The sequence below is a fragment of the Tenrec ecaudatus genome, chromosome 1, assembly GCF_050624435.1.
Source record: "Tenrec ecaudatus isolate mTenEca1 chromosome 1, mTenEca1.hap1, whole genome shotgun sequence".
Taxonomy (NCBI): domain Eukaryota; kingdom Metazoa; phylum Chordata; class Mammalia; order Afrosoricida; family Tenrecidae; genus Tenrec; species Tenrec ecaudatus.
In genome coordinates, this window is record NC_134530.1 from 177,757,938 (window position 1) to 177,782,260 (window position 24,323).

Here is a 24,323-nt window from a genome sequence, read left to right on the forward strand (position 1 = left end):
AAAAGGGTGGGTGGAAGACAATCGTGCTGTTCTTTGAAAGCCCTGGTCCAGAGTTCTTCTCCAGCTGAAAAGACCAACCTGGAATTGGGGCCATTAGGACTATCACTGTCAAGGCAACAGAAAACAGGTGTGCCCAGCTGTACGACTGTGTCTAAGTCCTGTGCACAGCATGAGGCAGGGGGCAGGAACACTGGAGAAGAGCCACGGGAGGAAGTGAAACGGACATGAGAGTTGGAAGGGCTGGGAATTGAATGAAAGCATTGTGTTCTGTTCAGCCCGAATGACTACAAGGAAAAGCAGTGGTCTGGACTGCACTTGACCCTTCAGAAGCTATCAGCCTAGAGGAAAATAACCCTGGACATCACTGTGAGTCCAGCTGTCAGGATTAAATGATCCATCAGACTGGCTGAATATGATCATCTTTATAAAACTCTTGTTTCTTGAAGCTTCACGTTTCACATGGTCCCCAGAAACAGCAAAAGAGAGGGGGAGTAAGAGGTCGCAATAAAATGTTTAAAAGAAAAAAGGTGGGGGGAGATATATGGGGTTGCTTCCTTCATGGCACCGCAGGTACCCAGAGGCTGGCATTCTTGTGGAGGCCTTCTTCCGTCGGTCCGCTGGGCATTCCGAAGTAAGCACAGGTTCAGCTATGACACGTCTCCTCTGGCGTCACTACCCAGGAGTGACGCCCTGCATTCATTTCTCATTTGGGCATCAAGGGTAGTTCGGTGAGTGCGAGTCTTTTCCTGGCGTAAGTCAGTCTTCATTCATAATAGGTACAGTGAAAATTGTTTTTCATGATACTGGCAGTGCATTTAAACAATAAGGGTTTTTAGGGCTGGAAAACAAAAAACAAAAAGGGTTTTTGCACATCTAAAAATTTTAAAAATTAATTTTCAAACCATTGTTTCATTGTGTTTGTCTTGTTTAAAGGTACCATCTCTGATGATATTCAGCTTTGTTTCTCTGAGCTCTGCTTGGCTCTTTACCCTTCTTCCCTTTGCTATGAGACTTTTGATACTTTTGTCTCGCAAACACTTTGCACTCAGAGGTTTTCACATTTATTTACCAGATACTTGAAAGGTATGGTTTAAAGCTTAAGTGTTCTGATCACATTATTAACATGTATCTTTTTTATTAGAGAGTGAAAAGACCCAACTCTTCTACTCCGTTACCCATTGCCAGGGATAAATTCCAACCCTATCGAGTATTTCTGTGATGGGAAATCTTTCTGGGAGCAGAGAGCTTTACCTTGTTCCCCACAGGAGAGGCTGAAGGATGTGAACCACTGACCTTCTGGTTCCCAGGCCAACACTAACCTGAGAAAGCCACCAGGGTTCTCCTCTTCAACTAGGAACAGTGTTCTAAGGAACTGTATAAATATGAAATACTAACAACCGAATAATAACCCTCAATGGTCACTAAGGACTCTCTCTAGGAGAGGGAATTAGGGGGAATTTCACATCTTGTATAACATTTTTCTGTTTTTTGTTTTTAAAACAACACTTCTTGAATTTTTAAAGTCAGAAAGCAATTATAATAAATTATTGAATAACTGGAAATTAGCATGAGGCTTCTAATAGAGAGCTAAATACCCTTCTCGCTGTAAAAAGGTCTCTTAGGAACTCTTCCAAGAGATAGCAGACTCCTGTTTATTCCCTTGTAAGAGATAATTTGCTGTAGCGAGCTTGATTACTATGGAGAAGTATTTCTTAGCATGGGCACCACAGATCCCACTGCTTCTGCAGCGTGGTAATATGAAGCCACGCCAGAAAAAGAAAAGTCTTTTTAAAAACCCTGCAGTTTGGTAATGCAAGAAGCTAGGCTAGCACTTGGCTGTATTATGCAGTTTTTACCTAGCTTAGTTGCCACTATTATTTTTGCCTCCCAGGCCCACTGTGTTCGAAAGGACACATGTGTTTGAAAGGACACAGATTGGGAGACATTGCTTTCTGGTGTCCAAAGGAGAGGTTTTGTTTTGTTTTGTTTTTTATGGTGGGAGCAAGGCGGAGTTCCGCTCATGAGCTACCACAGGATTTACTGCTGGTCTCGGTTAGCACCCAGTCCATTCTGACTCCGGCAAACCCCCTGTGTCGGAGGAGAATTGCTCCATAGGTTTTCCAGGATGTAAGTACCTGGAAGCAGCTTGCCAGGTGTGTCTTCAGAGACATCTCTGCGTGGGTCCAATTAGTCAACCTTTCCACTAATTGTCCACATGGGACTTATCCACATTTAAAGGTATGGTGTTCACTGCACGTAATTTTTATAGCTTGATCTAGATGATTTACTTTAAGAGACTTTTTTAATGCCTCTAGTTTTTAGGTATGCCAATACGTCTTACTAAACCCGGAGCATTTAGAAGAACTAGAGAAGACTTCAGTTACTCTCCTCTACCCTTTTAAAAACTTTTTATTGTGAATTGAGCGAATGTTTAGAGGAAATCCGTTGTCCATTCAACATTTGGTTTCAAGTCATTGATTGCAATCCCTACAATGTACATCCTTCAATCCTATTCCACTTCTCCCCTGCTTCCTGTTTCCATTCGTCATTTTTCTCTTCATTGGGGGAATACTGCCCTTTTGATCTCAAATGGTTGCTTCTGCTAAGGTGTGTCTACCTCCCTGCTGCTCGGTCCTCTTGTGTTGCTAGATATCGTGATGTCAGCCATCACTCACAGTGGCCCTGTGCACAACAGACCGAAACACTGCCTGGTTCTGCATCCTCCCAATTGTTCCTATGTTTGAGCCCATATTGCAGCCGCTGTTTCAATCTATCTTGCCAAGGGTGGTCCTCTTTTTCACTACCCCTCCTCTTTACCAAGCTTCATGTCCTTCTACAGGGACTGGTCTTACCTGACAACATGTCCAAGTACATTAGAAGAGGTGTCGCCATCCTTGCCTCGAAGGAGCATTCTGGCTGTATGTCCGGGATGGATATGTTCGTTCTTTCTTAATATTCTTTGCAAGCATCATAATTTAAATGCATTGCATCTTCTTCAATCTCCAACATGATATGAGGTGACTGAAAATACCATGGCTTGGGTCAGGCACGCCTTAGTTTTCAAAGTATCATCCTTGCTTTTCAACACTGGAAAGAAGTCTTGTGCAGATTTACCCAATGCAATGTATCATTTGCTCTCTTGTTGGATGTTTTCCTGAGCACTAAGTGTGGATCAATCCACCAAACTACCCTTCCATCAAAACCATTCCTCAGTATATCAGAGCTATCTGAGACACAGGGAGAAACCCCGGGCTCTTGGAAGAACATGTCCAAATCTCCATCTGAAATGGCAGAGACTGCTGAGACTAGATGCCCCAGAGAGTGCACATAGGAATTCAGGGGAGCAGAGCTGAGACTAGGGTACTTTCTCCCTCATCTAGCCCAAGAATATGTAATTGTGAGAGAGAGTGACAGGCGGGTTGGCTTCCTGGCTCATGGAGACAAAGGCCAAATGAAAATGTGGCTGAGAGACTGATAACCAGAGAGAGACTTGGCTACTGGCTGAGGGGAACAATGGCTGTACCCTCAATGTTTGCTGATCCAGACTTTGTGTTACACTTTTAACCACCCTCATAAAAGTCCTCACGAGGAGACTTGGTGGCAAAGTGGTTACACACCGGGCTGCTAACTTTGAGGCCATCGGTTTGAAACCACTGGCCACTCCGCGCTAGAGGAGACTTACTACTTCAGTAAAAAGTTTCCGTCTGGGAAGCCCAAAGGGGCAGTTTTCTGCCCTGCCCGATAGGATCAGTATGAGTTAGAATTGACTAGATGGTAGTGAGTTTGGTTCCGGTTTGGAATAAACCCCTCTAACGGTGAGTTCTGCAAGGTCACCACAACAAATTATGGTACCCAGCATGGAAATCCAGTCCCATGGGAGGAATTAGTGTCACAATAGGGAAAGAAGGATGGGGCAGGGAGGCATGTCCAACCTGTCCCTTGTGGCAAAAGGAAAGCCAAAGGAGGTCATATAAGTCCACCTCCATTGCCGTTTACCCGACTCACGCAAAGCTACTGAACCACTACTCTTGTTTCAACTAGAGAAGGTGAGTGTGGTGTATACAGATGCTCATCGTCCTGTCTGTAGCACAATCACCTGGGCTGTTCCTGTCCTTAGAAGATGTTCTGTGATTCAAGCACTGGATTGTATAAAACATGAATTACACGTCAATAAAACCTTAAAAACTTAAAAATTAAAACATACAGAAAAATATTCTGAGCAAATAATCTTGGCAAAGGAAAGGTAACCCCAGCTCGTCTCCGGTCAAGGCAAAGGAGGATGATTACTTTTGTGCTCAGTCATCGGGCCTCCGACCTTTACAAGCAGTGCGTTCACTTGCAGAGCGCGCCCTTCTGCTGTCTGTGCCAAGAACTTCATGCACTCTTCTCCACCGGGTCAGCAGTAGCCTGTCAATACAGGTTCTCCACCCATAGGCATTTCGTCCAGTGTGAAACAATGCTAAATTCTTTCTCCGCAAAAATCTGGATTCCCTTCTCACACATCAAAATGACCACTCCAAGATGTATGGAATTCCACCATCCAAATGTAAGTATTCCTCATAAAACAATTTCATCTTTTCTTCACACTTTGGGAGTTTGAGGAATCCAGGTGACATGGTGATTATGCATAGGGCGGCGATCGCAAGGTTGGCAGTTTGAAACCACGCGCTGCTCCAAGGGAGAAAGACGGGGCTTTCTAGTCACATAAAGCGTCACCATCTCAGACACTCACAGGGCAGTTCTACTCTGGCCTGTGGGGTGGCTCCGAGCTGGCACCGACTCACTGGCAGTGAGTGTGAGTTCTTGGTTTTTGAGTTCTAATAGTTTATCTTTGCAGAGTGTATCGTGCCCACCTATCAGTAATTTCTCTCTTTTCTAATTTGTGATAATTTTCATAGTTGTCATTATCCAATTCCCAGTGAAATACACCAAGCTGACATGGTTTCAGCAAGATGAGCAGCTGTCAGCAGGCTCCACTAGGCAGGCCTGCTGTTTCGGGGATGTGTCGATGCAGCACACTCTCACCGTCTCTGGCCTGCACACTGCCCTGGAGCTGCCGGAGCTCGAGCTTCAACATACACCCCTTCGTTTTTCTTTTCTTTTCTTTAGCAGTCTTATTGGCACTTAATCCACTTATCACACACTTCAGTAGTTCAATCATATCAAGAAGAGTTGTACAGTCATTACCACAATCAATTTCAGAACACTTTCTCCCCGACCCCATGATTCACTCACCTTTAAAATGAGTTGTGGAATTACCATCAGTTCTAGAGAGTGTCCCTCCCCCCTCCCACATACAGTGTTTACACCACTGCCTCCTCACTCTCCTGATCTCCCCCCGACCCCACCCAACCCCCTATAAATACTTGTATTAGTCCTTACCTCTATGCCTGTACTACTGCTTCTGCATTTCACAAACTGGAAAGCTGAGATAAAGTTTATTGTGCCAACCTGGCCAATAAACACATGTGGGGTTAATTGAAGAGCAGAGAGATAAATGGCTCAGTGAGCCTCGCCTTTTGAGTTCTCAGTCTCTTGCTCTCTGATGGTCAGACCAGAATTCAGCTGCCTTAGCCAGTTCCCTGCTTCAGCTGGCAAGGCTTACTTCCTGCAAGACATCCCTGAGGAGAAACCTACCCCGATGCAGCCCTGGGTGCTGAAGCAGCCGTGTGGAGACCACTGCCAGTGCTGGGATGCTTACACGCTCACTGACACGGCTTTCCTCCTGCAGTCGGCATCACTGTGTCTGTTTTATGAGATGGAGGACTTTGTGGATTGGTGTTGGACATATGGGTTAATGTTGGGCTTGTGGGCTTGGGCAGCACTGGGTTGGGCAGCACCTACCCTTTATATAATACGTTCTCTTATACATATGAGTTTCTGTGGATTTGTTTCTCTAATGTACCCAAACTAACACAAAAGCCCTACAAAAACAGGGAAAAAAATAAAGTGGTAAGGATAAAATAATAATAATACAAAGAGTAAAAATACAAATAGTGAGTAATAAATAAAAGACCGCCATGAATATTTAAAAGGCCAGGGAGGAAATGTTTTGCTATGGAACTAACAAGAAATACTTCCAACTAGAAGATATTCAGGTTGGGTTGAGAGGAAGGTCAACTGATCAACTATCAAGTTTGATCCAGTAGAATCATGATTTCAATGATCCCTATCTGATAGTAAATCTGATTGAGACCCTTGCCTGTGGCTAGAGGGGATCTGCCAGGGGCTTAATCTGACTAGATATTCTGCAGATGGATTTGGGGGCCCCACTGCCCTCCATTGCCCTCTACAAATTGGGTATTCACAATTTAGGCTCTAATACCTTTCCCTTTGTCATTTCTGAATTTTGCTATTGTTAGCTTTGGATCACACGAACTGGTGTGCTTCTTCCATATGCACTTGGTTGACTCCTCACTTAGATGGCTGCTTGTTTGACATCTTCAAACAAGCCTTTAAGACCCCAGACACTATTCTAATTGATAGCCAACTGGGTACCATGTGCTTTCTTCACCACACTTTGCTGTAGCACCTGGATCTTCAGTGATTATTTCATGAAGGTGAATATCCAGCAGGGCCATGTTATCAGAACTAACTGTTCTTGGATTAGCACTAGTGTTCAGTGGAGGCTCAGAATACATCTGCTGGTCCCTGGAATATCTGTTACTCAGGTTTACTTTGAATATTACGACAAATTCAAAACCCCTTAAGACCAACTACCACCACAACAGCAGCAAACCAATTAGCAGACAACAAAAGACAGACAAATAAAAAAACAAAACCCAAGCAAACTAAAGGTAGGGAAGCAAAAAGCCCATAGAAGCAGGAAAGTAAAATACTGTCAAGCATCCCCCCTGGGGTATAAGGCAATTGCAACTCTCAGGTCATCCATTTTTCTGATGGCACATCATTCTGTTCACTGTAGGTATGAGGAGTCCATGCGAATACAGTTCCACTGTGAGCCGCAATCCAGGAGTTGTTGCTCCCCACAATTCCAGCTCCCATCCCATTGGGCTCTGTTTACCCTGAGCATGGGGGTCGGTGCCAGGGGAAACTTCAAAGTTCAAATCCCAACCGAGCAGATCAAAACCTGTCATGTCACTGTGAGGGGGGCATAGAGGTGCTAAATATATAGTGAGTCTATACTTTCTGTGGTAGTCACATAATCTGGTGTCAATTTGGGACTTGAGAGGATTAAGAGTGAAGGGGTGGAGTCTAGTCTGTCAATTGGATCATAGCCAATGAAGCCTCTGTGTGGGCATGGCCTTTTCCTGAGGATTCTGGGAAACTCCAGTATTCATCCTGGGAGGTGGGAAACATTCTCTCTCCCTCTGCTCGCTCTCTGAGCTCTACTGACAAGACACATGGCACTACACTTAGACCCCGTGCCCTGGGAGCTGGAGGAGCCACGTGGAGACCCTGCCAGTGCTGAGATGCTTCTACTGCCACTGGATCCACAGACTTTGCACCCATTGACCTGTGATCCTCCTGCATTCTGTGTCATTGCATGTGTTTTGTGTCTGAAGAGAACTTTATAGGTTGGTATCGGACATATGGGCTAATATCAGACTTATGGACTTGATCTGGACTGGGCTGGGATATTTTCTCAATATTCAGTTGCTCTTGTATATAAATTTCCTTCTTACACACATATGAGTGTCTCTGGATTTGTTTTTCTAATCAACCCAGACTAACACACTTTCCTTGACTAAAACTACTGTAGATAATATAGAACTGTAAGTGGGGAAAGGTGCACTAGTGGCATAGTGGGTTATGTGTTGGGCTGCTAACCGCAAGGTCAGCAGTTGAAAGCCACCAGCTTCTCTGCAGGAGAAAGTGAGGCTTTCTCCTCCTGTAAAGATTTATCGCTTCAGAAACCCACAGAGCAGCGCTACTGTGTCTGTAGGGTTACTTTGAGTCAGACTTGACAGAATGGCAGTTGCTTTCTGCTTTTTTCAGCAGTGGAAAAAAGACTGAAATCCCTCATTCATCTGTTTGCTTACATTTAAGTTCTTTGGGCTTTGGCCAGGATGACATTCTTTTTCTTCATTAAAATACCAAATGCTGATAGTATTGATGACTGTATAACCCCATTCAGTGGGATCGAACAACAGAATTGTATGAGAATAGATATACTGGATGGGATAAGATATGGCAAAAAATATATATAGGGGGAAAATAATAAGGGTTCCTGGAAGGTAGGGGACAGAGCGGATAAAGGGGAACTGATACCAAGGAATTCAAGAATGAAAATGTATTGAAACTGATTGTGGTAGTTACATAATCTGGTGTCAATTTGAGAGGATTAAGAGTGAAGGGGTGCAGTCTGGCCTGCCAATCAAGTTGTAATCAATAAGTCCTCTGTGTGGACATGCCTTCTCCTGAGAACTCTGGGAACTCCAGCATTTTCCCTCCTTGGAAGTGGAGATCTCTCTCTCTCTCTGGTGATCGGACCAGTTGCAGCTCCCTTAGCTAGTTCTCTGCCTCAACTTGCGAGCTATATTACCTGTGGAACACCCAACCTGTGAATTGTGTCACTAGAACTTGAGGTTCCTTCTAGACCTGCTTTGCCACGCTGCTGGTGTAGACATCACCTGAGCTTTGGACTGTTGACCCATAGGTAGCGTAGCTCACAAGTTCAGGCAGAAAACTAGCTAAAGCAGCTGCACGCTGGTTCAATCACCAGAGAGCAAGAGAGAAGGGGGCAGGGCCTTTCAGAGCCATTTATCTCTTTGCTCTCCAATCAAACTACGACCTGATTAATCCCACATGCTCTATTGTCCAGGTTGGCACAATCAACCTAACCATCACACATATAAAGATCAGTATCCTAGGTGCTAGTGAGCTGAAATGGATCGGGATCGGACATTTTGGATCAGAAAATCATATGATTTACTATGCTGGGAATGAGAAACTCAAGAGGAATGGTGTTATATTCATCATCAAAAGGGACATCTCAAAGTACAATGCTATGCGTGGTAGGATAATACCTATTAGACCATCAGACTAATATACCATTAATTGCTCATAAATAAGTTCAGGTAAGTTGAAGAAAATTAAAATAAGCCCATGAGAGCCAAAAACAAGACCTTGAGTCAATTTTATCTGAATTTCAAGAACATCTCAAGAAGAGATTTTACTCATTGGACATGTAAGGTCTCTCTCTCTGGGACTAGATTTCAGCCTCAGTCCTTCGCTCTGACTTCACTTCACGCCGAAGCCGGGCTCGTGATCCAAGTGAATTTAATGAAAGTTCAAAGAAGCATCAGGTTTTACGCGGCACCCATGGGATTCCTTTGACCATGAGGCCTGGCAGAGACTGCTCCGGGACACGCAAGGATGTCTCCCCTCCCACGAAGACCAGACAGCCCAAGCAAGACCCTCTCCCTCTCGGTTCCTGCCTTTTTAAGGGTTCCCGTGGGAGGCGTGGTGAACGACCCCAGGTCGATCCCATCGGCTGAATTGCAGTCACCTGGCCCAGGTGGGCTGCTCCAGGTGTAACGCCCATCCGAGCCCACCGGCGGGAAAATCCAGCTTTGTCCTTTGCTGGCTCTCCTGGGTATGCGTCAATGGACTTCCCAATTCCCTCGGCTAAGCTGCCTAACAGACACTAATAACTAACAGAAGAACTGATGAGCTTTGGGAAGACATTAAGAACATAGTTCATGAAGAAAGCAAAAGGGCCTTAAAAAGAAAGGAAAGAAAGACCAAAGTGGATTTCATTATACAGTAGCTAAGGAAAATGGAAGAAATGATGAAGCCAAAGAGCTGAATAGAAAATTTCAAATATGGAATATTATAATGAAATAAGCAAAGACTTAGCGTTAAAAACCCGAAAGGAAGGACATGCTCAGCATATCATTAACTGGAAGAACTGCAAAAAATTAAAGCCTTTGGTTCCAATGTTGAAAGATTTTATGGGAAAATAGTGACTATGCAGGAAGCAACAAAAGAAGAAAGAATATGCAGAGTCACTATGCCAAAAAGAACTAGACGATAGTCAACCATTTCAAGAGATAGCAGATGATCAAGAACCAATGGGACTGAAGGAAGAAGTCCAAGCTGCACTGAAGGCCTTAGCCAAAACAAGGCTCCAGGAATACCAACTGAAATGTTTCAACAAGCTCATGAAGTACCGGAAGCACTTACTGTTCTACGCCAGGACATGTGATGGAAGCTACTTGGCCAACTGACTGGAAAAGATTCATTCATATTTGTACCCATTCCAAAGAATGGAGACCCAAGAGAATGCAAAAGATGGAGAACAAGATCATTGATACCACATGCAAGTAAAATTTTGTTAAAGATTATCCAGTAACAGTTGCAGCAGTATTTTGACAGGGAACTGACATAGGTTCGGGCCAGATTCAGAAGAGTATGTGGAACATCATTACTAATGATCAGATGGATCTTGGCAGAAAGCAACAAAAACCAGAAGATGTTTACTTGTATTTTACGGACTGAGTAAAAGCATTTGATTGTGTGGATCATAACATACTATGGATAGGCATGAGAAGAGTGGGGATTCGAGAGCACTTCATGGGGCTCCTGGGGCACCTGTACATGGATCGTCAGGCAGTTGTGAGAACAGAACAAAGGAATACCACATGGTTTAAAAATCAAGAAAAGTGTGCGTTAAGGTTGTGTCTTCTTCCTATACCTATTCAATCTGTATGCTGAGCAAATAATCAGAGAAGCTGGATTGTATGAAGTATCAGGATTGGAGAAAGACATTAACAACTTGCGATATGCAGCTGATATAACCTTGCTTGCTGAGAGTTGCTTGAAAGTGAAGACTTGAAGTCCTTGCTGATGAAGACCCAGGACTGCAGCCTTCAGTATGGATTACAACTCAATGTAATGAAAACCAAGATCTTCACAATTGGACCCATAAGTATTATAAATGGGGAAAAGATTGAAGTTGTCAAAAATTTCCTCTTACTTTGTGATCCACAATCAGTGCTCATGGAAACAGCAGTCAAGAGATCAAAAGATGTGTTGCATTAGGTAAATGTGCTACACAAGATCTCTTTAAAGTGTTGAAAAGCAATGAAAAAGTAAACATTGAATAAGGAAGACTGAAAAAGAATCGATGTATTTGAATTCTGGTGTTGTCATAGAATATTCAAAGCCCCACGCACTGCCAGAAGAACAAACAGGTCTGTACTGACAGAAATACAGCTGGAACGCTCCTGAGAAGCAAGGATGGTGAAACTTTGCCTGGTGCACTTTGGACATGTTCTCAGGAGACATCACTCCCTGGGAAAGGACATCATACTGGGTAAAGCAGAGGGAAAATGAAAACGAGGAAAGTCCTCGTCAAGATGGAGTGACACAATGGCCGCAACTATGGGTCCAGGCATAAGAACAATTGTGAGGATAACTTACTGTGACCAGGCGGTGTTTAGTACTACAGGTTGCTGTGAATCAGAAGCAACTCAGACACCTAACAACACCAGTGGCCAGCCATGTGAACAGTCTTATCCTCAGGCAGTGTGTGTTCGAGAGTGGATTACCAGCTGCCTCCAGCCAGCCCAGGGAGGGGCAGTCTCCCCAGGGGCTTGCCTGGGTGTGTCCTTGATAGAGATCCCAGTACTCGGGTCTCATCACCATGAGTCAGGCCTATCAGCCCTGCCCTGACTGCCTTTGTGGGAAGGCCTCGAGCACTCCTGTAAGCTTTTCCATCAGCTTTATTGAAGGGTTCTAAGCATGGGTAGATCTTCAGCAGCAGACCTCTTAAGAAGTTTGAAGGGCAAAGGTATCCATTTGAAGGCAAAAGGGATTCTCATGCAGCAAAAGGGATTCTCGTGCAAGCCATGGCATATTCAATAGCTTCATATGCACGGTGAAAGTTGGACAATGGAGGGGAAAGACAGATGCAGAATTGGTGCCTTTGAATTATGGCGGTGGCGAAGCATATTGAGAGTAGTGTGGACTACCGGGAGAATAAACAAACCTGGCTTGGAAGAAGTAGAGCCAGAATGCTCCTTAGAAGTGAGCCTGGTGAGAGTTTGGCTGACATGTCATCAGGAGCGATTTGGACATGTTATCAGGAGAGATTTGTCCCTGGAAAAGCACATCATGCTTGGAACTGAAGAGGGCCATGGAAAAAGAGGAAGACTCTCAAGGAGATGGATTGACACAGCAGCTGCAACCACGGGCTCCAACGTAACCGTGATTGTGAGGCTAGCTTAGCACTGGGCAGCGTTTTGTTCTGTTGTGGCTGAGTGGAGACCGGCTCTACAGCTCCCAACAACCATCCATTTCCCCCTTAATTCAAGAGCTGTAGGCAATCACTGACCAACCTTCTATTTAGATTTGTCTTTTGGGGACATTATTTTTACATTTTTAATTTCAAAGTGCCTGCCTCAATAATGGACTTGGGTGATAAATTAGAAAGCTGTGGCAAACAGGAAAAAGGACTTGATATTTTTTAAATAGGTACTAAGAAAGGTTACAGTGGTTAAGTATCATGCTGCTAACTGAAAGGTGAGAAGTTTGAATCCACCAGCTGCCGTATGAGAGACAATGTTTCCAGCAATGTGGAAAGCTCTATGTTGTATAGGGTCACTGTAAGTCAAAATTGACTTAATGGGAGGGAATTTGTTTATTTTGTAAGAAAGGTCTTAAGCAGTCCTGGTGGCACAGTGCTTAAGGCACTGGCTGCTAACCAAAAGGTGAGTGATTCAAATCCACCTGTCCCTCTAGAGCAGTGGTTCTCAACCTTCCTAACGCTGAGACCCTTTAATACAGTTCTTCATGTTGTGGTGACCCCCCAACCGTAAAATTTTTTAGTTGGTACTCATAACTGTAATTTCACTATTGTTATGAATCTGGTGACCCCTGTGAAAGGGTCATTTGCCTCCCAAACTGGTTGCGACCCAGAGGTTGAACTGCTGCTCTAGATTCCCCGGGAAGAGACAGGTGGCAGTCTGCTTCCATAAAACTATTTACAGTCCACTGGAGCTGAATACAGACAGAGAAATAAGTCCCTCCACCTACAGAAAACTGATTTTGATAAATAACTGAAATAGATTCAATGGCAAAGCGATAGTGGCTATCTAACAGACTCTTGAACAAATGGTGCTGGCAAAATGGGATTTCCATTTACAGTATAAAAGCAGAACCCATCACTGTATATAAGAAAAAGATGGATTAAAAATTAACTCAAGACAGATCAAATATCATCTCTGAAACTGTAAAGATAATTATAAATATGGTAAATTTAAAGGTCCTAATTCATGGCATAAGTATATTATCAAACAAAAAATACACAGTAAAAAACTCACAGGGCAGAGTAGGGTTTCAGAGAATAAATCTTCACTGAAGCAAACAGACTTGTCTTTCTCCATGGACTGGTTGGTGGGTCAGAACCACTGACCTAGGTCCACAACTCTATACCTAAGGTGATGAAAACAAACAAACAAAAAGGATTACCCACCTCACTCCCCTCAAAATATTTTGCACATAGGTCAGCTAACTCAGCTGATCATGCCAACAGTCTTTCAGCAACATTGAAGGTAAGGAAGATGATCATTTTAGGGAACGTATTGTAACCTGGGATGAGTTGGTTTACGGAAGAGCAAGGTCCAATCATAACAGTGACTTACAAGTGGCTGTATCCTGGGCTACAATACAAGGTCAGCAGTTTGAGACCATTAGCCGCTTCACGGGAGAAAGACTGATCCCTATGAATTAGTCTTAGAAATTTATGGGGCTTTCTACTCCGTCCTCTAGGGTCTCTCTGAGTTGGGGTGAACTCGATGACCGTGAGTTCGGTTTGATTTTTATCGGGCAACAATAACGCTAGAGTGGTACCTATACACCTTAGAATAATTAACCATTTGAGATCAAAAGAGCAGGATTTATTCACAAAGTTGAGAAAGGTTTGGAAAAGAGGAATGCAAATGGAAAACAGGGAGGAAGTAGGATAAGTGATGTTACATTGTGGGGAATGCAATTTATGAGAGCAATGTGTATGAATTGTTGAATGGAAAACTAATTTGCTCTGTAAACTGTCACCCGACTTGAAATAAAAAGGGGAAAAAATTACCCCATTTGGCGTTCAAAGCATCATCCCCAAAGCCTTCTGAGCTGACTTCTCTGCCTTGAATTTAGCTGAGTCCATGGAAATCACTGTTTAGATGGGACCTTATGTTCTGGAGTGTGTTGGTAAATCAAGAGTGCCCCCGGTTATAACTAATTCTACAATATTGTCTTCATTAACGTCTGTCTTGCTTAAAATCTCATTTATGGAAAGATTAGCTCTTTGGGCAGTGCTTTCGGCACTAAGAGAGCTGAATGCTCACTAAGGCCACGATATCGACCTGGAACAGGAAATAATGAAGTAGGTGCGATCTGAATCTCCTGAGCTGTCACATCGATGGTAATCCTGTGATCATGTGCCGCCTGTTGCTTCTGGGATCAGCAATAGCTTCTTCGCTCCTCCAGGTTGATGGCGCTCCCTCTCCTGGCTCATCTTGGATGTCTTCCCGACCTTCTTTAAAACACTGCATCCAACTAAGAACCGTTGGTTTCTGGGGGAGCTTTCCCATCAACTTGCTGCAAAGCCTTGGTGATTTGGAAAGATGTCCACTTGTGTTTTTTTGTTAGCCGTGACCTCAAAATCATTATTTTACATGGTAAAAAAAGTCCCCTTTATTTTGGAGGTACTTGAATGGGATGAAGACACGGACATTGCCGAGGGAACTTTTCTGCAGGCATCCACTGACTACACGAGAGGTAAGCCCCTTTGGTTTGTGTGAGTAGGAGAGAGAGCAAAGTCCACTAAGACAGCGTTCTTCATCTTACTTTGGTGAGTAGTGAGCAGCCATCTAAGGTGCGACTATTGGTCCGTCCCTGTCAGGACGACAGAAGAGGGATGCAAATAGGAAAACAGGTGGACACAATTAAGCTAGTGGACAAGCAGCCCACACAAACATCAGTCTCCACAACTCTGACACGAGAAGAACTAGGTGATGCTCAACTACCACTACCAACTACTTGGACAAGGATCACATTTGATGCTCCGGGATAGAGTGGGAGAACAACGTTCACCGGAACTCATAATCCTCAGGACACCAGGTTTACTGGTCAGATGGAGACTGGTGGGACCCCCAAGACAATTAACCAGTTACCTTTCAGGTCTGGAACTGAACTAACTCATGTTAGAATAGTCCGCCAATTAAGCCCTGGTGGCATACTGGGTATGTGTTGGGCTGCTAACCACAAGGTCAGCAGTTCAAAACCACCAGCCACTCCTTGGGAGAAAGATGAGCTTTCTATTCCCATAGAGTTATGCTCTCGGAAAACCCACAGGGGCAGGCCCACTACGAGTTTTTTTTTGTTGTGGTTTTAAGGCAAAAAGGACAGATTTAGCTAAGGGCAGGTTAGGAAAGAAGGAGGAATGGAAACCAGAAACACAGGGAGTAGGATAAATGATAGCACTCTGAAGACATTGAAATAGATGAGTTGAAATAAAATGTGATGAATTGTTGAATGCAAAACTGATGATCTAAAAAAAAAAAAGCCTGATTATCCACTCTGTAAACCTTCACCAAATTCACAATAAAAAGTTAAAAATAACAAAACAAAAAACCCAGGACAAACAATCTGGAGGAGAAAACAACAGGACCAACTGTTCCGGGGTGGGGGTGGGGGTGGGGACATGGGAAAAGGGGAGGTGGGGAAAAGGAAGTGGTGTTAACAAACCCAGGGACAAGCGAACAACAAGTGACCCAAAATCGGTGGTGAGGAGGGTGTATGAGGCCTGGTAGGGCTTGATAGGGGCAAAGTAACCGAGAGGAATTAGGGAAACCCAAATGAAGGCTGAACATGGTAGTGGGACAAGAGGAAAGTAAAAGGAAATAGAGGAAAGAGCTAGGAGGCAAAGGACATTTCTAGAGGTATAAATGCAGGCATGTACATATGTAAATATATTTATATAGGATGGTGGGGAAATATATCTACGTGTATATATTTATAGGTTTAGTACTAAGGTAGCAGATAGACAATGGCCCTCTGTTCAATTACTCCCTCAATACAAGAACACTTTGTTCTATTAAATTGGCATTCCATTATGCTCACCTTCCCGATACGATTGCTGAAGATAAAGTGGGTGCATAAGCAAATGTGAAGAAAGCTGATGGTGCCTGGCTATCAAAAGATATAGGGTCTGGGGTCTTAAAGGTTTGAAGGTAAAAAAGTGGCCATCTAGCTCAGAAGCAACAAAGCCCACATTGAAGAAGCACACCAGCCTCTATGATCGCGAGGTATAAAAGGGATCAGTTATCAGGCTTCAAAGAACAAAAAAATCATATCATTGTGAATGAGTGGGGAGTGCAGGTTAGGGACTCAAAGCCCATCTGTAAGCAACTGGACATCCTGTTACATTAGGGTTGCGGGGAGGAGATGAGCCAGTCAGGGTGCAATATAGCACAACTTTCCTCTAGTTCCTAAATGCTTCCTCCCCTCTACCATCATGGTCCTAATTCTACTTTACAAATCTGACGAGACCAGAGCATGTACACTGGTACAGATCAGAACTGGATGTAGGGGATGTAGACAGATAAACCCCTCAGGACCAATAATGAGAAAAGAGATACCAGGAGGGTAACGGGAAGGTACAGGAGAAAGAGGGGAACAATCTACATATAACCCCCTCCCTGGGAAACCGAAACAGAAAAGTGGGTGAAGTGAGACGTCGGACAGTGTAAGATATGACAGAATAATAATAATTTATAAATTACCAAGGGTTCGTGAGGGAGAGGGGAGTGCGGAGGGAAGGGAAAAAGGAGCTGAGACCAAGGGCTCAAGAGGAAAGCAAATATTTTGAGAATAAGGATGACAACAAATGTACAAATGTGCTTGACACAAAGGATGTATGTATGGGTTGTGCTAAGAGTTGTATGAGTCCCCAATAAAATGATTAAATTAAAACAAAGTTTTTTAAAAAAGAGGGCAGAAAGAACCCCCCCCCCAAAAAAAATCAATACCGTATTTTGTTTGGAATTATGCATGTATGAGCTGGGACCTTAGTAGTCATACTTTTGGATGTACACTATTATATTTCTGATTTTGAATGGAAATAAGATAAGCATATAGGCTAGTCCCCGATGCATGCAGCACCCAGAGGTAAATAAAACATTGCCACTGGAGAGGTGAAATGGAATCGGCTTGTCGCGCTCAGAACCACGGATCCTTCACGAGAGAAGGGATGCAGATCAAGAACTGTCAACATCACTGCTTCTTGGCTTTTGGCTTTCGCTGCAATTGCACACTCATGCTGACTCTGTGCTACCTGGGCCAGAACCAGATCAGACTGGAATCTGTATCAAACAATCCAAATTTCCCCCCCAAATCCACTCTCCCCCCCCCCCACAGGGAAGAAAATAAAACCCCAAGCAGGTAGTGAGAAAATGTTTTCTTGACTCAGCTTTAATTCTGAATTTTATGAGACACATTTGATTTTTTTTAAAAAGCCGGAAGGGGAAAGAGAGGAGCTCAAAAAATCAATTCCAGAATCTGCAGTGTAATTGCTACAGTAGGCTCGAATGTGATTTGAACATCCCTACCTCTGGGAACTGGTGACCCGCCTCCCAAGAGAGAATGACACAGCACAGGGACTAGCATAAGCAGCTTGCCTTGCTTTACAGAGAGCCGAGATGCGACAGTCCTTGTCGAGGTCACCCGTCTGGAGAGGACTCTTAATAATTGAAATGAGCATGGGCACATACTGCCTATGAGGGGAGCTGGCCCTAGGGAGGGGGAGGAGAGAGGAGAGAGGAGAGAGGAGAGGGACAACGTGAAAGGAAGGAGTGCCGAGTGTAAACGGATGTCCTCTGCTAATTAGACATTACCTTGAACATACAGGGGTTTTGATCCTTGCCCCCCCCCCCACCTCCTGCAACAGCACTTTTATGTATATTAGCTCATGGAGAGAGGTCAAATATGTATTATTAAAGAAGATGTAGGTTAGCTAGTTCATTAAATAAGTTAGGCCAACTCTTTCCTAGATATACTAGGACGAGATAAGATATAAACTGTTCTAGGAAGACGGGAAAACATTCAGAAATAATGATTTCTGGAGAACTGTAACTGACTAAATGCAATCAGAGGAGTACCACCTTTCCATCTTAAGTGGTGTGAAATAAGGTCTACTTGTGGGCGCCTTTCTACCTCTTCCACATTCGTTTATCTGTTCATTCAACACAATACTCCTTACTTGCCACTCATTCTACTCAGTGGGCTTTGGAGATGTAGAAATGAGACACGGTGTCTACCATGGGCCAGAAATACACAGGATATGGAATATCATAGTTAACAATAAAACAAAAAAGCAAGAAATCTATAATTCTGTTCAGAGAAAGCCATTTTAACAAACAAAACGTAAAGAGATGCTGTGACGGACAGAGAGAGGGGTGGGCCTGATGAGTAGATGTATAAAAAAGGAAGTGAAAAACCCCAACTGAATCCCCTGCCATTGAGTTGATTCCGACTCAGGTGATACCATAAGACCGAGGACAACTGCTCCCATAGGGTTCCCCAGGCTGTGAATCTTTACGGAAACCGGATGACTCTGTGAAGCAAACATAACGCCCTGACACTGAGTTGATTTCAACATACAGTAACCCTGCAGCGCACAATAGAAATATCCCTGTGGGCTTGCGCTTCCAAGGTTATACATCTTCCTGGAAGCTGAAGCTTCATCTTTCTGTAGCAGATTGGCTAGTCAGTTTGAACTGCTGACCTTGAGGCTAGCAGGGCTACCATGTTTTCCTGAAAGTAAGACATCCCCCCAAAATAAGACCGCTCTGAAAATAAGCCCCCCCCAAGCTACCGTAACTCTGGGCTGTAGCGGCATGTGCCGCCGCGCAGCTCACTGTTGGCCGCAGCACAGCCAGAGAAGACAGTAAGTGCGAGGTCTCTTTTAATAAAACAATAAATAGTAAATGTGTACCGTATTCTTCTTCATGGAAAAATAAGACATCCCTGAAAATAAGACCTAGCGCATCTTTGGGAGCAAAAATTAATATAAGACACTGTCTTATTCAATGAATGTACAGATGCGCTTTACACAATTGATGTATGTATGGATTGTGATAAGAGTTGTATGAGCCCCTAATAAAACGTTTAAGAAAAAAGACACTGTCTTATTTTCGGGGAAACAGGGTAGTAATAGCAGAAACTAGGCCATAGACATCTGTGTGTTTACCGCATTCCTTTATCCTCGGCGGGTGGAGCTGTCAGGTAAACATTGGAGTGTTAACCAAAAGATTGGCCGTTCAAACCCACGAACAGCTCCTCGGGAGAATGATGAGACGATCTGCTTCTGTAAAGGTTAATAGCCTCAGAAACCCTGAGTCAGAATAGACTTGGTGGCAGGTTGTCCCTTCAACTAGGAGCACAGTTGACACAGTGGGTTAAGCATGGACCTGCTGACCGCCAGGCTCACGGCTCAAAGCCTCCAGGACAGTTGAGTTTAGGTTTACAGTCTTGGAAACCCATAGAGCAGTTCTACACCATCTTATAGAGTTGTCATGAGTGGGAATTGGTTCGGTTGCTGTGGGTATGGGTTTCCCCTCATCTACCCGAGTATCCCCATGTTAACCCTTAACTGGAGTCTGAAGACGGCACACATGGTTAACAGGGCCAGCTGCAACAGCAAGCTAGGAGGTTGGAGTCCACTCAGGAGTACCTTTGAAGAAAGACCTGGAGTCTACTTCAGAACCATCTGACATCGAAAACCGTTGGAGCAGTTCTGCTGACATATACATGGGGTCATTATGATTAAAGTCTGCTGTCTGGCAAATGGAGAACAAACAAAACCCAACCTACCAATCTTCACTAAGGGGTCAAGCCCCACACCCAATACAAGCCATATCTTGGGCTAGAAAGGGTTTTGCAAATGTCCTTGACAATCTTAGGGAGGGGATTGGCTGTTGGGAGAAGTGAGAGTGGCTCCAGGTCAAGTTAATGCCCCTCGGCCATTTGGTAAGACACCACTGTAGCTCCCTCCTCCCTGGCTTCTAGCTGGTTCTGAATCAGAGACTCTACAAGGCAGGGTAGACATGCCCCCCAGCCCGCCCCTATGCAGAAACTGTTTGCTGGAGTAGAAAGCCTTATCTTTCTCCCATGGAGTGGATGATGGATTCTAATTGCTGACCTTGTGTTTAAGAGCCCAAGGGGTAACCCAGTAACCGACTAAGCTAAGGGTCCTTCCATTGAGCTAACCTCTCCCAAAATGCCTGGCTCCGGGCGAGAGAGAGAGCTACTCTCCCCACCCTGAAGTTCTGCCTTAGTGTCTGTGGAGTTTGGGTTTGGATGGTCGTGATACAATCTTTTCAAAAGTGGAGAGAATGTTTGCATTTCATGATATGTCCAAACTTCCTTTAGACTTTTCAAACTTGTTTTGAACTTAAAGAAATTGACCATGTTTTCAAAAGAGAATGCTACTGCTTTTAGTTCTCTTTTAGACCTGGCACGCCATCAGCTCATTGATACCAGTCAAGAGGGAATGTTTAGTGTCTTCTACCGGGCTCTGTGCTCAGCAAGACGTGTTTCCAGTTTCAGCCCTTTTTTAAGAGCCTATTTTTCCCCCCCTCTTCAAACAGTTACATAACACCTACACAGTGCCAGGCACAATTCTAAGAACTTTACATATAGTAATTCATTCACTCCCCAGAACTAGGACACAATGACCACGATTATTCCCATCTGACGGTTGAGTAACTGAGACACTGGGACATGGTGTATGGAACTGGCTGTGAATGCTGAAATCTGTATGGAGTGGTGGAGGCTGGCCTTGGCACCAGCTCCTGGGTGGGACACGACAGGCAGGAGGGCCATATAAGCCCCTGAAATCAACACACCATCTTACACAGAGGTTTTCAACCTGTGGGTCGGGACACCTTTGAGGGTCATACGACCCTTTCACAGGGGTCGCCTAAGACCATTGGAAAACACATAAATATTTCACAATACATAATTACATATTGTTTTGTGATTAATCAGTATGCTTTACTATGTTTAATTATGTTCAATTTATTACAATGAAAATACATCCTGCATATCAGATATTTACATGACAATTCATTACAGTAGCAAAATTACAGTTAGGAAGTAGCAACAAAACTAATGTTATGGTTGGGGGTCACCACAACAGGAGGAACTGCATGAAAGGGTTGCGGCATCAGGAAGGCTGAGAAGCACTGGGCTAACATCACAGGCCTCTCCAAAGAGAAGCAATACCAGGCATCGCATTGTGAGTTAAAGACTGACCAGCACGGCCAGTGAATGATGCTAGAAATATCTAAATGGCCCTTGACAGGGGAATAAGAAAAGTTCTCCATTCCTGTATACTGCCTCTATGATACTGTCTTTCTGGTGGTGCAGTGGTGTCGTTGGGTTGCTAACTGCAAGTTCAGCAGTTCAAAACCACCAGCCACTCTGCTGGAGAAAGATGAGGCTTTCTACAAATATAAAGAGTTAGTCTCATGATTAAAAAAAAAAAAGAGTCTCAGAAATCCATGGGGGCAGTTCTACCTTGTCCTATGGGGTCATTATGAGTTGGATCAGACTCGATAGCAGTGAGTTTGGTTTTAACTCCAAAGCACCCTGGTGGCACCCTGGGTTAATCAGGGAGCTATTCATCTAAAAGCAGGTGGTTGGACAACCCCCCAACCCCCCCCTCTGTGGTAGAAAAATGAGGCGGTCTGCTACTGTATCTTAGGAAACATTAAGCAGTAGAGCTCTACTGGGGCCTGCAGGTTCACCATCAGTTGGAATCCACTGGATGATGCAATCTTTTTTCTAAGAGGTGACTAATTGCCAATCTCTGGAAAGCCAGTTCAGTTACAGGCATTAACTGGGTCAAGACAGTATTGTTATTTCATGTTCCCACAAACACACAGGAACCTTAGTCTTTGGTACTTGAGGTATCAATCACTGTGGATTGGAGGGATGATTGACTTTCAGAGGCTAGGGACCCTTTATCTACCCTCTTCGGTGTAGAGTGGATTCCCTATTGTTAGACCTCAGAGCAGCTGGTGGGTTTGAACCACTGACCTTGTATTAACAGTGCAATGCCTGGCCCACAAAACCACCAAAGCTGCTTCACCCTTCGTGGAAGCCCCACACAAACTGCCCTCTTTGAGAGAGTCGCAGGAGGCAAGGTCAGCTAAGGGGATGGGGCTTGGGAGTTCCCAAGGCAGGAAATATCTAAAGCCAGCAGCTGACACATTTTGGCAAATTGGGGGATGGGGACTCTCATTTTCTGAAACCACCAGCTAATGGGCAAATGGAATGAACTCTTGGCTTCATTTAAATCCCCCAAGCTTGTTCTAATTATGCGTCCCAAATGTGGGGGCCTCTCCCCATTATTGAATCTGCTTAGTAATACTTCACACGCATCGCCCCCCCCCATTATTATTATTTTAGATGGTAGCACACCAAATTAAACACAACATAGCCTGTTCCTCTTCCCTTTGGACCCACCCAAGGTCTTCTGGGGGCGGCGTCCGGGCCAAGTGGCCTGCAGGGAGGGTCGGGCGCTCCCCTTCGCCGGAGCCCTGAGTGGCCGTGGGCCAGGGAGGGGCGGGGGCGGGGGCGGGGGCAGGGGCAGAAGCCTCGCCGCCGCCGCCTCAGCGAATAGCAGCCGGCTGCCCGCCCGGATTGGAGCAGCAGCATCACGCTGACCTCTGACTGGGATGTAAACCGGGGCGGCCGCTGCGGGCAGAGGCAAGCGCTCGGCTCCCCCGCGAAAGCAGGCGCCGGTGGCCCGGGGCGGCTCGGAGGGGAGCGGCGGCGGCTCGACCTCGGCGGTGCCGGGCGGCGGCGGGGAGCCGAGGAGGCCCGACGGGGGCGCGGCGCGTGCCTGCCATTCGCACGGGCTGCGGGCGCGAGCCATGGCCGGGGACAGCGAGCAGAGCCTGCAGGACCACCCGCAGCCCAACGGCAGCGAGCCCTTCCTGATCGGCGTCAGCGGGGGCACGGCGAGCGGCAAGGTAGGGCCGCGCTCCCGGGCCGGCCGGGCCCGCGCGGCGCCGCGTGTGGCGGGGGCGGGCGCCGGGGAGGCAGTTGCTGCAGCCACCGCGTGGCCGGCGCCGCGCCGCGCCCGGCCGCGGTCCAGCGGGCAGGCTTCCCCGCGCCTCCGCCGGGGGTGCGCTCGGGGCACCGGGGTTCCCGGGGCTCCGTGGGCCGCCGATCGCACGGCAGGCGGACTCGCCCCCGACCGGGGCTCCCCCGCCTTTCTTTCTTTTTAACCCCCGGCGGCGGGTAACTGGTGGCCGGGATCGTGCGGGGGGAGGGGCAGGGAAGCGGATGCGTAGGGTCCCCCCGCCCCAAAGCGGGCTGCTGGGGCGCAGGGCGGCGGGCAGGGTCCCGAGCGAGCCCCGGGCCTGGAGCCCGCGCCCCGCGCTCTGGCACGAACGTGCCGGCCCGGGGCCCCGCCGCGGCGGCGCGAAGGGCGGAGCGAGCCGGAAAGCCCGGGCGGGAGGGCTGCGAGCGTGGCGGGGCCCCGCGAGGCGCCGCGGGGGCCCGGGGCAGCCCCCACCCGGGCCGGGCCCGGGGTGTGATGGAGGGTTTGGGTGGAAGCCCACGTAGGCGCAGCGAGATGGCTGCAGTGGGAAGGTGTCCTTTGTGGATCTTAGAAGAAACGTGGTCGGCGCCAGTGAGAAAGTTGCCGTGGCGCGACGCTCGCCCGTCCCCGCGCCATACGCGCCCCGACCCTGGATGCGTATCCAGGGGGGCGCCCCCGTGGGCGGCCGACGCCCCCGCAGCAAGCGCCCTTTGTGTTATCTGCCTGGCAAGGGAAGTGACTGCTCAGCCTGACTCCAGGCTGTGCCTGCAGGTGGAGAAGGGTGGAGTCCTGCCAGATGGTCCTTTCTTCGCGCCCCTAACTGCCCGTGGGAGGTGGCCACCGGCCGCCCTGCCCGACCTCATTTGGACCGAGGCTTGCGCAGGGGGAGCGGCAGCCGGGGCTCGCGGGTGACGATGGCTGGCACGGTTAGGGCGAGGCAGAGCAGGAAGGCTGGTTGGCGCCATGCGAAGCCAGCCTCGAGGTTTTTTTCCGCTCCGGAGCCGACTCTTCGGAGCCCCTCCTCCATTTTGGATTTTCATTTTCCCTCCAGTCCCGGACTCCTTTGGCGCGAGAGGAGGCACAGGCTCGGCCTCCGTGGGACTCCTTCATGAAGTGACCCTTGCCCCTGGCACCTACCACTTCGTGCCCCCTTCGAGACCGTGAAGCTAATGTTGCATTTTCCCCTGGTTGCGCGTTTTAAAAACCTGCCTTATGTCTATATTACTAAGGATCTAGTAATTCAAAG

At 46.3% G+C, this 24,323-nt stretch overlaps 1 protein-coding gene across 1 annotated transcript in view; it reads left to right on the forward strand.

Annotated features, from left to right (window-relative positions):
- The first annotated feature begins 22,690 nt into the window (after positions 1–22,690).
- The window catches only part of UCK2 (uridine-cytidine kinase 2), a 58,394-nt gene continuing 56,761 nt past the window's right edge, over positions 22,691–24,323 (forward strand). The window contains exon 1 of the mRNA XM_075564359.1: positions 22,691–23,003. Within this exon, the coding sequence (XP_075420474.1) occupies positions 22,905–23,003 (99 nt within the window). The 5' untranslated portion in view covers positions 22,691–22,904. The remainder of the gene's footprint in view (positions 23,004–24,323) is intronic.